General features: G+C 46.7%; 1 protein-coding gene across 1 annotated transcript; it reads left to right on the top strand.

Moving 5' to 3' along the window:
- Positions 1 to 324: 324 nt before the first annotated feature.
- LOC100192543 (uncharacterized) lies at positions 325 to 1,696 on the top strand. The gene has a single exon (NM_001137762.1). It carries the CDS (start codon positions 446 to 448, stop codon positions 1,313 to 1,315), a length of 870 nt encoding a protein of 289 aa, NP_001131234.1. The 5' UTR covers positions 325 to 445; the 3' UTR covers positions 1,316 to 1,696.
- The last annotated feature ends 13,482 nt before the right edge of the window (positions 1,697 to 15,178 follow it).

Here is a 15,178-nt window from a genome sequence, read left to right as displayed (position 1 = left end):
AAAACACTCCGCTCCAACAGTAAAGCCTCAAATGTAAATTATAGGGCAGACCACTACGGTGTAGTATATTTGATGCATTTGAGACGGTGCCCTATAATTTTTTGACCAAATTTTATGAATTGAGGCATTGTTGGAGTAGTTTTTTTCTTTGTAGAGCCTCATATTTCAATTTGAGACACTAATTTAAGGCATTGTTGGAGATGCTCTTAGGAGAGGAGAAGTCAACACCTACCAGCCAGCAGAGACAAGAGCACGGGGGCAGAGACAGAGAGCAAAGCAACCCCCTCACCAAGATCCGATCCATCCCATCTACGCAGCGGAGGTCTCGCATCTCAGAGCGGGCAAATTGCCGAGGAAGACAAGATCAGGAGGCCAGTAGAACACCTGACCCGAGTAGTAGGACAGGTAGAGCAGATCAAGAAAAACGGGGAGGAGCAGCTTCCAGATGCACCTGAGCGGCGGGGGCCGGATGTTGCCGCCGAAGCAGCTGCTGACCATCGTCATCATCATCTTCTCCACGCTCTCCTTCATCAAGCTCCTTCTCCTCACCAGCTCGTCGTCCTCGTCAGCGGGCTTCACCTCCCGCAGCAGCCCGGCGTGGGACGCAGACGGCGGCGGTAACGGGACGGCTAGGAGCGCGCTCGCCTCCAAGGAGCTCGCTCTGCTCCGCTCCGTCATCGCCGCGCGGGCGCCGTGCAGGCTGCTGGTGTTCGGCCTGTCCCCGCAGCTCCTCGCCCTCGCCAAGCTCAACTTCGGAGCTGGCGCGGGGGCCGCCACCGCCTTCGTCACAGACAGCGCCGACGACGCGGACGCCGCGCGCCGCGCGCTCCTCTCCGACCGCGGGGCTGGGTCCACCGCCGCGGCGGCCGTTCACCAGACCAGGTACCGCGACGCGGCGGCGGAGGCGTGGCCGCTGCTGCGGCGCGCGCGGGGGAGCCCGGCGTGCCGGCGGCCCACGGGGACGGTGCGCAAGTCCGGGTGCCCGTTGGCGCTCACATCGCTGCCGCGGGAGGTGCTCGACGCGCGGTGGGACGTGGTCGTCGTCGACGGACCCAGCGGGGCGGCGCCCGAGGAGCCCGGCCGGATGGGGACTATCTACACCGCCGCGGCGCTGGCGCGCGCCATGGCTGGCGGCGAGGCAGTGGACGTGGCGGTGCACGATGTGGACCGGACGGTGGAGCGGTGGTATGCGTGGGAGTACCTCTGCGAGGACAACCTCGTCGCCGCAAAGGGCCGCCTCTGGCACTTCCGGATCGCCGCCGGTGCGGGGCCGACGGACGCGTTCTGCTCCATCGGCCCCGTCCACATCTTGTAGGACTGCTGGACGAGCAAGGGCAAGATTCCAAGATCACCGGTGGCATTGCCATTTCTTTCCCAATCGGGGAATGGGGATGAAATTGGGTGATCCACATCTTTTGCAAAGCTCATGCCAAGAAGAAAGAAGATCAAGCAATTTTTGCTTTTAGGAAAAAGATTGAGCTGTTCATAGAATTATCGATAAATCTGTTCAAATCTTTTGCTGAACTAGGCAGTGGAGAGGAGCATGTTCAAGAAGAGCCCTTCTTCTAAACAACTACACTGGTATTTTTTTTCATGCACTGCTTGATTTTAGAAAGAAGAAAAAGGTAAAAGAATGGAATCACTTGGAGATACAGGAGGAAGACTAAATTAAATTCATGTTGTAGTTCTTAATGCTATGACATTGTTGTAAAAGAATCCAATCATTTGGAGATACATGAGAATTTGGTTTCCTGAAACCTCAATGTGGATGCATGGCCTCTGGTGAAAAAGCAAGCTAACCACATTTTTCTTTTAAAATCTCACAAAACTTTCGATTGACCATATGATAGTGCTATGATTGTATCATTGCTATCACATTGTTGTCTTGTCCTGCTATGGACACTTCAGAGGCCATGTTTAGGGAGTGTATTTAGAGCAACTCCAGTAGTTCTCTAAAAGACTTCCTAAATCAATAATTTAGGTAGTTAACATGAAAACTATTCTCTAACAGTTATCTAAATAAACTTTCTAAATTTAACAACTTGTCATCTAGCCTTATTTTCTCTCTACATTTGGCAACCATTTAACAACTCCCTAAACAAAAATGTTGACTGCATTATATAGTTTTTGTGACTTATTTTTTATGTGGATAAATACAAAACAAAATTACAACCTATATTTAGAGAACTATTGGAGAACTCATATTTTTTTACTCTAAAAGCCATTTAGCAACTTCTTAAATCTGTGATTTAGAGTGCTAAAATTTACATAACTATTGGAGTTGCTCTTACAGTATCTCCAAGAGCTCTCTAAATCAATATTTTTTTAGAAAAAACACAAAAACATGTCTCTAACAATTTCCTTAAAGTGCTCCCAACTTTTTCATAGCCCTTAAAACTCCCTCATTTGTAGCTACAAATGGGTTTTTTGGGCTCCCCAGAAACAATCTAGCGCTTTAAAGGATTTATTGGAGAAAGGATTAAAATCTATACCAACTAATCTTGTTTGGTTTCAAGGACTAAAATTATTCAAAATACATTAAATGACTCATAAGAAGACTAAAATGTCCCTTACCATTCTTCTGTCATTAGTGCAACAACAACAACAACAAAGCCTTTTTGTCCCAAGCACGTTGGGGTAGGCTAGAGATGAAACCCCGTATGAAAACCTCAGAGCTCAACCCCCAAAGAACAGAAAAGGGAAACAAAGGCAAAGGAGAACCGAAAACAACGAAACGGGGAAACACATAAAAGAGATAAAACCCACAAGAACCAGCAAGATCTAAAATGGGCACAAGGAAAGGTCAAACGATTAAGGAGGAAAAGCGAAACTATAAATCAGGGTTCTGGCACGTGAATTGCACACTTCCACCCCTTCCTATCTGCGGCGAGCTCTTCATCAATATTCCACTCCTTCAGGTCTCTCTTCACAGCCTCTGTCCACGTCAAAGTTGGCCGACCTCTACCTCTCTTCACATTCTTGGGACGCCTAATTATTCCGATATGCACTGGTGCCTCTTCAGGTCTTCGTTGGATATGTCCAAACCATCTCAAGCGATGTTGCATAAGCTTCTCCTCAATTGGCGCCACTCCTACTCTCTCTCGTATATCATCATTCCGGACTCGATCTCTCCTTGTGTGGCCACATATCCAGCGCAACATACGCATCTCTGCCACACTTAGTTGTTGGACATGTCGTCTTTTAGTGGGCCAACATTCTGCTCCATACAACATAGCCGGCCGGATTGCTGTCCTGTAGAATTTGCCTTTTAGTTTGTGTGGCACCCGGGGGTCGCATAAGACACCCGCAGCTTGTCGCCACTTCAACCATCCAGCTTTAATTCTATGACTGACATCCTCATCGATGTCTCCCTCCTTCTGAAGCATTGATCCTAAGTAACGAAAAGTGTCTTTCTTGGGTACCACTTGCCCATCAAGACTAACATCGCCATCCTCATACCCCATGGCACTGAAATCACACTTCATATACTCTGTTTTAGACCTACTAAGCCTAAAACCTTTTGCTTCCAGCGTCTGCCTCCACAATTCCAACTTTTGAGAAACACCACTCCTACTCTCCTCAATAAGTACCACATCATCGACAAAAAGCATACACCACGGTAAAACTCCTTGTATGTCCCTTGTGACCTCATCTATCACCAAAGCGAAAAGATAAGGGCTCAAAGCCGACCCTTGATGTAGTCCTATGTTAATTGGAAAGTCACCGGTGTCTCCATCACTTGTTCGGACACTTGACTGAAATAAATGAGGATCAAACCAGAGAATTTAATATGATTTAGTCTTTTTTAGTTACCTCTTAAAGGACTAGGGACTAAAGCAGTTTTGTTCTTATTTTAGTTCCACTACTTGGCAATTTAGAGACTAAATAATACTAAAATGGAAAGACTAATTAGTCCCTGTAACCAAATTCTCATGTATCTCCAAATGTAGGATGTTCAATAGATGCTTGGTGTGGAGCTCTATGCGCCTAGGGGTCACTTTCATAGCACCAAGGGACCTAGGAGTCGTTGGAGCTCCATTTGGTAGGCTTTGGTTGCCTTCTGTCCATGAGTGCACTGGACTGTCCGGTGCACACCGGACAGTGAACAGTGTGCGGGCAGTGCGCGGGCAGAGAATCCCCTGATTGGCTACTTTCTGCTTCTGGGGGGGCACCGGATCGTCCGATGCGCCACTTGACCGTTGCTCCTGGCCGACATGGCAGCTAACCGTTGCGCTGCTAGCACACCTGTCGGGGACCATAATTAGGGGTACCCTCAAGACGCCTAATTCTCAGCTGGTAACCCCCATCAGCATAAAGCTGCAAAGGCCTGATGGGTACGATTAAGTCAGGGATCAGTCCACACGAGTGACTCGATCACGCTTCACCCGAGCCTAGCCTCGGCCAAGGGCAGCCGACCTCGAGAGACTTCCGTCTCGCCCGAGGCCCCCCTTTTTACGGCAGGCACATCACTGGCTCGCCCGAGGCCTTGGCTTCGCTCAGAAGCGACCCTGACTAAATCGCCACACCGACTGACCGAGTTGCAGGAGCATTTAACGCAAAGAGTGAGTCAGACAGACAGTCAGGCCTTGCCAAAGGCGCCACGGCGAACTCCGCTCTGCCCGACCCCAGGGCTCGGCCTCGGGCTAAGACCCGGAAGACGGCGAACTCCGCTCCGCCCGACCCCAGGGCTCGGACTCGGGCTAAGACCCGGAAGACGGCGAACTCCGCTCCGCCCGACCCCAGGGCTCGGACTCGGGCTAAGACCCGGAAGACGGCGAACTCCGCTCCGCCCGACCCCAGGGCTCGGACTCGGGCTAAGACCCGGAAGACGGCCAACTCCGCTCCGCCCGACCCCAGGGCTCGGACTCGGGCTAAGACCCGGAAGACGGCGAACTTCGCTCCGCCCGACCCCAGGGCTCGGACTCGGGCTAAGACCCGGAAGACGGCGAACTCCGCTCCGCCCGACCCCAGGGCTCGGACTCGGGCTAAGACCCGGAAGACGACGAAACTCCGCCTCGCCCGACCCCAGGGCTCGGACTCCGCCCTGGCCTCGGCCAAACGACCTCCGCCTCGCCCGACCCCATGGCTCGGACTCAGCCTCGGCAACAGAAGACAGACTCAACCTCGGCTTCGGAGGAGCCCCCACGTCACCCCGCCTAGGGCACAGACCCGCCACGTCAACAGGAAGCGTCATCATCGTCCTACCCCGAATCGACTCGGGTCACGGAGAACAAGACCGGCGTCCCATCCGGCCAGCTCCGCCGGATGGGCAATGATGGCGCTCCACAAGCTCTGTGACGACGGCGGCCCCCAGCTCTCTTACGGAAGCAGGGCGACGTCAGCAAGGACTCGACCGCTCCAACAGCTGTCCCTCCGCCAGGCTCCGTCGCACCTCCGACAGCCACGACATCACGCCAGCAAGGTGCCAAGACCTCTCCGGCTGCCACATTGGCATGTACCTAGGGCGCTAGCTCTCTCTCCGCTAGACACGTAGCACTCTGCTACACCCCCCATTGTACACCTGGATCCTCTCCTTACGACTATAAAAGGGAGGACCAGGGCCTTCTTAGAGAAGGTTGGCCGCGCGGGACCGAGGACGGGACAGGCGCTCTCTTGGGGCCGCTCGCTTCCCTCACCCGCGTGGACGCTTGTAACCCCCCTACTGCGAGCGCACCCGACCTGGGCGCGGGACGAACACGAAGGCCGCGGGACTTCCACCTCTCTCACGCTCGACTCCGGCCACCTCGCCTCTCCCCCCTTCGCGCTCGCCCACGCGCTCGACCCATCTGGGCTGGGGCACGCAGCACACTCACTCGTCGGCTTTGGGACCCCCCTGTCTCGAAACGCCGACAACACCGGACTGTCCGGTGCCTCGCGGATCATCCGGTGAATTATAGCCGACGCGGGCTAGAATTCTTGAGAGTGGCCATTTGGCTGGACCGTGCACCGGATTGTCCGGTGGGTGGCACCGGACCGTCCGGTGCTCTGCAGTCTAGCACCTTTTCTCTTTTTCTTTTTTTGTTTTCTTTTGCTCTCTTTTTTACTTTATAAGATCCCTGGCACTTAGACAAATATGATTAGCACACAAAATAATTGACTAAGTGTCCAGAGCTTACCTTTTCACTTGGTCCATCTAGATTTGCACTATGTCTTCTTCCGAGCTCACTTTGCTTCATATGCCTATGCTCATACATCATATTAGCCTAAACATAATGTGTTGTGCATTTAATCACCAAAACAATATGGAAATGGCCCTTTCAATCTCTCCCTTTTTGGCGATTTATGCCAACACATCAAAAAGCAAGTCATATTGAACTAACATATCCAAATGAGCTAAAGAATTCCAATTGATGTCAAATTGAAGACCAATAAAATTATCATAGGATTTGACATATTTGGATCATTTTTGCCACCACTTGGTTTGTTTTTGCAAAACAAATCCATTTTCATATCTCTATGTCAAAACACTTTGTTTTGGCAAATAAAAAATTACTTTCAAGACTAGTTTTGATCGAGAGTCAGAAAACTTCCCCTCTTTCCCATAATTAAATTTCTCCCCCATAAGAGAGCAATTTTTGCAATAAAAGGGTTTTGATCAAAAACCAAATATACTCATACTAAAATTTGAAAAACATGCAGGTGGTAGATGATTCAGTTGCTTTGGCCTTACTTTCTCCCCTTTGGCATTAAGCACCAAAATAGAAGAACTATTTGGCCTTTTCACCCCATTGCCTCACAAAAATTGCAAGTAGAACCAAAGGCAATGAGAAAAATACAAATAGTGACTTAGAACAAGATACATTGATACCGGAATGCAGTGGAAGCCTATTCTTTGTTCAAGTCCACCTTTTCTCTTTCAATCCATCTTTGAGACTATATCAAAATCACTCAAACAAACATATTAGTTTCAAAGGGTCAAGTTGTAGTACATCCTACTCCTAAACATGTGCATCAGTTTCATAAGGACTTGTGAGGTCCGGGGATGACTTGTACAACTTGAGCACCAAAATAAGTAAAGACAGAAATGCATAACAGAACATGGTCAAAGGCATAAAACACATGTATGTTATAGATCGATCCAAGTTCCGCGAATCTAAGACATTTAGCTCACTACGCAACCTGCAAAACCTTTTCTCATCTAAAGGCTTGGAGAAGATATCGGTTAGCTGGTTCTCAGTGCTAATATGGTAAACATCGATATCTCCCCTTTGTTGGTGGTCTCTCAGAAAGTGATGTCGGATGTCTATGTGCTTAGTGAGGCTGTGTTCAACAGGATTATCCGCCAAGCGGATTGCACTCTCATTATCACATAGGAGTGGGACTTTGCTCAGATTGTAGCCAAAGTCCCGGAGGGTTTGGCTCATCCAAAGTAGTTGCGCGCAACACTGTCCTGCGACAACATACTCGGCCTCAGTGGTGGATAGGGCAACAGATGTTTATTTCTTAGAGCTCTAAGACACCACGGACCTTCCCAGAAACTGACAAGTCCCTAATGTGCTCTTCCTATCAACCTTGCACCTGGCGTAGTCAGAATCTAATTATCCGACAAGTCCCTAATGTGCTCTTCTTAGAAAGGAAGATGGTTGATCTTGTTCTTGTTGTTCCTAAGGTCACACATCACCTATTGCCATAGTTCTCATTGTGGTCGTTGGAATTTTGTCTTCATCTATTTCATCAAGATCAACTTGCTCTCTTGGAGAGCCATTAGTCTCATCAAATACAACATCACTAGTGACTTCAATCAAACCCAAAGATTTGTTGAAGACCCTATATGCCTTTGTATTTGAATCATAACCTAGAAAAAACCCTTCTATAGTTTTGGCAGCAAACTTTGAATGTCTACCTCTTTTAACTAAGATGTAGCATTTGCTTCCAAAGACACGAAAGTATGACACATTGGGTTTGTTATCGGTTAGTAGCTCGTAAGACATCTTCTTGAGGAGGCGATGAAGATAGAGTCGGTTTATGGCATGGCAAGTTGTATTTACAGCTTCCGACCAAAACCGCTCAGGCGTCTTGTACTCTCCAAACATTATCCTCACCATATCGATGAGCGTCTTGTTCTTCCTTTCTACTACACCGTTTTATTGTGGCGTGTAGGGAGCGAATAACTCATCCTTGATGCCTTCCTCCTCAAGATACTCTTCCACTTGAAGATTCTTGAACTCGGATCCATTATCGCTCCTGATCTTCTTCACCTTGAGCTCAAACTCATTTTGGGCTCTCCTTAGGAAGCGCTTTAGTGTACTTTGGGTTTCTAATTTATCCTACAAAAATAATAATCAAGTGAAGCGAGAAAATTCATCAACAATTACAAGATCATACTTACTTCCTCCGGTGCTAAGATAAGCAACGAGCCCGAAGAGATCCATATGGAGGAGTTCTAGTGGTCTTGACGTTGTCATCACGTTCTTGCTTGGATGAGTAGTTCCCACTTGCTTTTCTGCCTGGCACGCTGCACATGGTCTATCTTTGTCAAAACAGACATTGGTTAGTCCTAACACATGTTCTCCCTTTAGAAGCTTATGAAGATTCTTCATTCCAACATGTGCTAGAGGGCGGTGCCAGAGCCAGCCCATATTAGTCTTAGCGATTAAACATGCATCTGGATCGACATTCTCTTTAGTGAAATCAATTAAATAAATCTTGCCATTTAATAAACCTTTAAAAGCTAAAGAACCATCACTTCTTCTAAATACATATACATCAATATTTGTATACAAGAAATTATAGCCCATATGACATAATTGACTCACAGAAAGCAAATTGTAACCAAGCGATTCTACTAAGAAAACATTAGAAATTGAATGCTCCCAAACCTTTGACCTTGCCATGATTCCCATCCCCAAAGATAATCGTATCTTGGAAATCATTGATCTTGACGTAGTAGGTAAACATCTTCTTCTCCCCCGTCATGTGGTTTGTGCATCCGCTGTTAATAATCCAGCTTGTGCCCCCGAATGCATAAACCTGCAAGGTGATTTAAGCTTAGGATTTAGGTACCCAACTCTTGTTGGGTCCTACAAGGTTAGTCACATAAGACTTTGGAACCCAAATGCAAGTCTTGCCTCCCTTGCACTTAGGCCCCACATTTCTAGCAACTACTTTATCATTTTTACAATTTAGCACATATGAAGCATCATAAGTACGATAGAGCATAGTTGGGCCATTTGTTGCTTTCTTGGCGTATGAGAAACAACATAATGAACATAACGCCTATGTATATTCCTACCATGGGCATGTGTAGAGCTAGATGATGCAAACATAGCATGGAAATTAAAAACAACATCATGATGAGTAGGTGAACAACATGATCATAACAACTATCATGATGAGCAACACTAGAAGCATTCTTAACATGAGCATACAGATAGGCATGATTCTTTTTGTCATGAGAAGAATGCAAACTACTAGCCATAGGTGCCTTCCCTTTCTCCTTGATGAGATTTGAGGCCCTTTGGCTTGTTAAGTTCTTGGTTTCCTTTTGGAAATCAAGTCCATCCTTAATGGAGGGATGTCTACCAATGGTGTAGGCTTCCTTGGCAAATTTTATCTTTTCACACTCAATTTTGCAAGTTTTAAGTTTAGCATTAAGGTTTGCATTTTCATCATTCAACCTAGAGATGGTAGAAACACGATTGTTGCAAGCATCAACATCAAAATCTTTACATCTATTGCAAATAGAGACATGTTCCACAGATGAACTAGCAATATCTAAATTTTCTATTCTAGCATTTAAATCAACATTTGATTTCTTAAGACTAGAAATAGACTCGTGGCAAGAAGATAATTCAGAAGATAATATTTCATTTTTCTTAGTCTCTAGAGCAAGAGATTTTTCAACATTAACAAGTTTATCATGTTCTTCATAAAGAATATCTTCTTGTTTTTCTAACAACCTATCCTTCTCATTAAGGGCATCAATTAATTCATTGATTTTATCTACTTTAGTTCTATCTAAACCCTTAAAGAGATCACTATAGTCTACATCATCGTCAGATTCCTCATCACTAGAAGAAGAGTACTTAGGGGTATCTCGTGTAGGTACCTTCTTCTCCTTAGTTATGAGGCATGTGTGATGCTTGTTGGGGAAGAGGGAGGACTTGTCGAAGGCTGAGGCAGCAAGTCCCTCATCGTCGGAGTCGAATGAAGAGCAGTCTGAGTCCCACTCCTTGTCGATGTGAGCCTCATCCTTTGCCTTTCGATAGTTTTTCTTCTCTTTCTTCCATTTCATTTCTTGTCCCTATTCATTTTCATTTTTGGGACATTGTGCAATAAAATTGAAAGGGAATTAGGCTTACACCTAGTCCCTAATTAATTTTGGTGGTTGAATTGACCAACACAAATAATTGGACTAACTAGTTTGCCCAAGTGTATAGATTATACAGGTGTAAAAGGTTCACACTCAGCCAATAAAAAGACCAAGTTTTGGATTCAACAAAGGAGCAAAGGGGCAACCGAAGGCACCCCTGGTCTGGCGCACCGGACTGTCCGGTGTGCCACCGGACATGTCCGGTGCACCAGGGGGACTCAGATTCAAACTCGCCACCTTCGGGAATTTCCGGAGGCGACTCGGCTATAATTCACCGGACTGTCCGGTGTACACCGGACATGTCCGGTGCTCCAAGGAAGGTCGTCCTCAGGAACACGCCAGCCTCGGGTTTTCTCCCTCGCCGCTCCGCTATAATTCACCGGACTGTCCGGTGCAACCTCGGAGCAACGGCTACTTCGCGCCAACGGCTACCTGCAACGGCATTTAATGCGCGCGCAGCGCGCGCAGGAGTCAGAATCGCCCATACTGGCACACCGGACAGCAAACAGTACCTGTCCGGTGTGCACCGGACACCCAGGCGGGCCCACAAATCAGAAGCTCCAACGGTCAGAATCCAACGGCAGTGATGACGTGGCAGGGGGCACCGGACTGTCCGGTGCGCCATCAAACAGACGGCCTCCACCAACGGTCAAGTTGGTGGTTGGGGCTATAAATACCCCAACCACCCCACCATTCATTGCATCCAAGTTTTCCACTTCCCAACTACTACAAGAGCTCTAGCATTCAATTCTAGGTACACCAAAGAGAACAAATCCTCTCCAAATTCCACACAACGCCATAGTGACAAGAGAGAGTGATTTGCTTGTGTTCTTTCGAGCTCTTGCGCTTGGATTGCTTTCTTCTTTCTTGATTCTTTCTTGTGATCAAACACTCACTTGTAATTGAGGCAAGAGGCACCAATTGTGTGGTGGCCCTTGCGGGAAGTTTGATTCCCAAGTGATTTGAGAAGAGAAGGTCACTCGGTCCGAGGGACCGATTGAGAGAGGGAAGGGTTGAAAGAGACCCGGCCTTTGTGGCCTCCTCAACGGGGAGTAGGTTTGCAAGAACCGAACCTCGGTAAAACAAATCCACGTGTCACACTCTTCATTTGCTTGCGATTTGTTTTGCGCCCTCTCTCGCGGACTCGTTTATAATTCTAACGCTAACCCGGCTTGTAGTTGTGATTATTTTTGAGAATTTCAGTTTCGCCCTATTCACCCCCCCTCTAGGCGACTTTCAATTGGTATCAGAGCCCGGTGCTTCATTAGAGCCTAACCACTCGAAGTGATGTCGGGAGATCACACCAAGAGGGAGATGGAGACCGGCGACAAGCCCACTACGAGCCAAGGGAGCACGTCTTCGGAAGAGTCCCGCACCAAGAGGAAGGAGAAAAAGAAGGACTCCTCCAAACGGAAGGAGAAAAGATCTTCTTCCTCACACCACAAGGAGAAGAAGGAGAAATCTTCTTCCCACAAGTCGCATCGGAAAAGAGACAAGCACAAAAGGATGAGGAAGGTGGTCTACTACGAGACCGACACTTCATCAACATCTACCTCCGACTCCGATGCGCCGTCCGAACTTCTAAGCGCCAAGAGCGCAAGAAGTTTAGTAAGATTCCCTTACACTATCCCCGTACATCTAGACATACTCCATTGCTTTCCGTTCCATTAGGCAAACCGCCAACTTTTGATGGCGAAGATTATGCTAGGTGGAGTGATTTAATGAAATTTCATCTAACCTCACTCCACAAAAGTATATGGAATGTTGTTGAGTTTGGGGCACAGGTACCTTCTGTAGGGGATGAGGATTATGACACGGACGAAGTGGCCCAAATCGAGCACTTCAACTCACAAGCCACAACCATTCTCCTCGCCTCTCTAAGCAAGGAGGAATACAACAAAGTACAAGGGTTGAAGAATGCAAAAGAGATTTGGGACCTACTCAAGACCGCGCACGAGGGTGATGAACTCACCAAGATCACCAATCGGGAAACGATCGAGGGGGAGCTCGGTCGCTTCCGTCTTCGCCAAGGAGAGGAGCCACAAGATATGTACAACCGGCTCAAGACCTTGGTGAACCAAGTGCGCAACCTCGGGAGCAAAAAATGGGATGACCACGAGGTGGTTAAGGTTATTCTAAGAGCTCTTATTTTCCTTAACCCCACTCAAGTTCAATTAATTCGTGGTAATCCTAGATATCCACTAATGACCCCCGAGGAAGTTATCGGGAATTTTGTGAGCTTTGAATGCATGATTAAGGGATCAAAGAAGATCAACGAGCTTGATGATCCCTCCACATCCGAAGCACAACCGGTGGCATTTAAGGCGACGGAGGAGAAGGAGGAGTCTACACCAAGTAGACAACCAATCGACGCCTCCAAGCTCGACAATGAGGAGATGGCTTTAATCATCAAAAGCTTTCGCCAAATCCTCAAGCAACGGAGGGGGAAGGACTACAAATCCCACTCCAAGAAAGTGTGCTACAAATGTGGTAAGCCCGGTCATTTTATTGCAAAATGTCCTATGTCTAGTGACAGTGACAGGGGCGACGACAAGAAGGGAAAGAGGAGAGAAAAGAAGAAGTACTACAAGAAGAAGGGCGGCGATGCCCATGTTTGCCGGGAGTGGAACTCCGACGAGAGCTCCACCGACTCCTCCTCTGACAATGAGGACGCCGCCAACATCGCCGTCACCAAGGGACTCCTCTTCCCCAACGTCGGCCACAAGTGCCTCATGGCAAAGGACGGCAAAAGGAAGAAGGTAAAATCAAGATCCTCCACTAAATATGAAACCTCTAGTGATGAGGATGATGCTAGCAATGAGGAGGATAACTTGCGCGTTCTTTTTGCCAACCTTAACATAGAACAAAAGGAAAAACTAAATGAGCTAATTAGTGCCATCCATGAAAAGGATGACCTCTTGGACTCCCAAGAGGACTTCCTTATTAAGGAAAACAAAAAACATGTTAAGGTTAAGAATGCATATGCTCTAGAAGTAGAAAAATGTGAAAAATTGTCTAGTGAGCTAAGCACTTGCCATGAGACCATTGACAACCTTAGAAATGAAAATGCTAGATTAAATGCTAAGGTTGATTCTCATGTTTGTGATGTTTCAATTTCCAATCCTAGAAATAATAATGATGATTTGCTTGCTAGGATTGAAGAATTAAACATTTCTCTTGCTAGCCTTAAAGTAGAAAATGAAAATTTGATTGCTAAGGCTAAAAACTTTGATGTCACTACTTCCGATCTTAGAGATAATAATAATATCTTGCGTGCTAAGATCGTTGAACTTAATTCATGCAAACCCTCTACATCTAGTGTTGAGCATGTTTCCATTTGTACTAGATGTAGAGATATTGATATTGATGCTATTCATGATCACATGACTTTGATTAAACAACAAAATGATCATATAGCAAAACTAGATGCTAAAATTGCCGAGCACAACTTAGAAAATGAGAAATTTAAATTTGCTCGTAGCATGCTTTACAATGGGAGACGCCCGGGCATCAAGGATGGCATTGGCTTCCAAAGGGGAGACAATGTCAAAATAAGTGCCCCGCCTAAGAACTTGTCTAACTTTGTTAAGGGCAAGGCTCCCATGCCTCAGGATAACGAGGGCTACATTTTGTACCCTGCCGGCTATCCTGAGAGCAAAATTAGGAAAATTCATTCTAGGAAGTCTCACTCTGGCCCTAATCATGCTTTTATGTATAAGGGTGAGACATCTAGCTCTAGGCAACCAATCCGTGCCAAGTTGCCTAGAAAGAAAACTCCTAATGCATCAAATGATCATACCATTTCATTTAAAACTTTTGATGCTTCTTATGTGCTTACTAACAAATCCGGCAAGATAGTTGCCAAATTTGTTGGGGGCAAACACAAGGGGTCAAAGACTTGTGTTTGGGTACCCAAAGTTCTTGTGTCTAATGCCAAAGGACCCAAAACCATTTGGGTACCTAAAGTCAAGAACTAAACTTGTTTTGTAGGTTTATGCATCCGGGGGCACAAGTTGGATACTCGACAGCGGGTGCACAAACCACATGACAGGGGAGAAAAAGATGTTCTCCTCATATGAGAAAAACCAAGATCCCCAACGAGCTATCACATTCGGGGATGGAAATCAAGGTTTGGTCAAAGGATTGGGTAAAATTGCTATATCACCTGACCATTCTATTTCCAATGTTTTTCTTGTTGATTCATTAGATTACAATTTGCTTTCCGTTTCACAATTATGCCAAATGGGCTACAACTGTCTATTCACTGATATAGGTGTTACTGTCTTTAGAAGAAGTGACGATTCAATAGCATTCAAGGGAGTGTTAGAGGGTCAGCTATACTTGGTAGATTTTGATAGAGCTGAACTCGACACTTGCTTGATTGCTAAGACTAACATGGGTTGGCTCTGGCACCGCCGACTAGCCCATGTTGGAATGAAGAATCTTCATAAGCTTCTAAAGGGAGAACACATTTTAGGATTAACAAATGTTCATTTTGAGAAAGACAGGATTTGTAGCGCATGTCAAGCCGGGAAGCAAGTTGGAACCCAACATCCACACAAGAACATCATGACGACCGACAGGCCGCTTGAGCTACTCCACATGGATCTATTCGGCCCAATTGCGTACATAAGCATCGGCGGGAGTAAGTATTGTCTTGTAATAGTGGATGATTATTCTCGCTTCACTTGGGTGTTCTTTTTGCAGGAAAAATCTCAAACCCAAGAGACCTTAAAGGGATTCTTGAGATGGGCTCAAAATGAGTTCGGCTTAAGGATCAAGAAAATTAGAAGCGACAACGGGACGGAGTTCAAGAACTCTCAAATTGAAAGCATTCTTGAGGAAGAAGGCATCAAGCATGAGTTC

The sequence above is a fragment of the Zea mays genome, chromosome 2 (assembly GCF_902167145.1).
Source record: "Zea mays cultivar B73 chromosome 2, Zm-B73-REFERENCE-NAM-5.0, whole genome shotgun sequence".
Lineage (NCBI taxonomy): Eukaryota > Viridiplantae > Streptophyta > Magnoliopsida > Poales > Poaceae > Zea > Zea mays.
The sequence above is the reverse complement of the archived record's forward strand: the minus strand, read 5'-3'. Positions and strand labels throughout refer to the sequence as shown.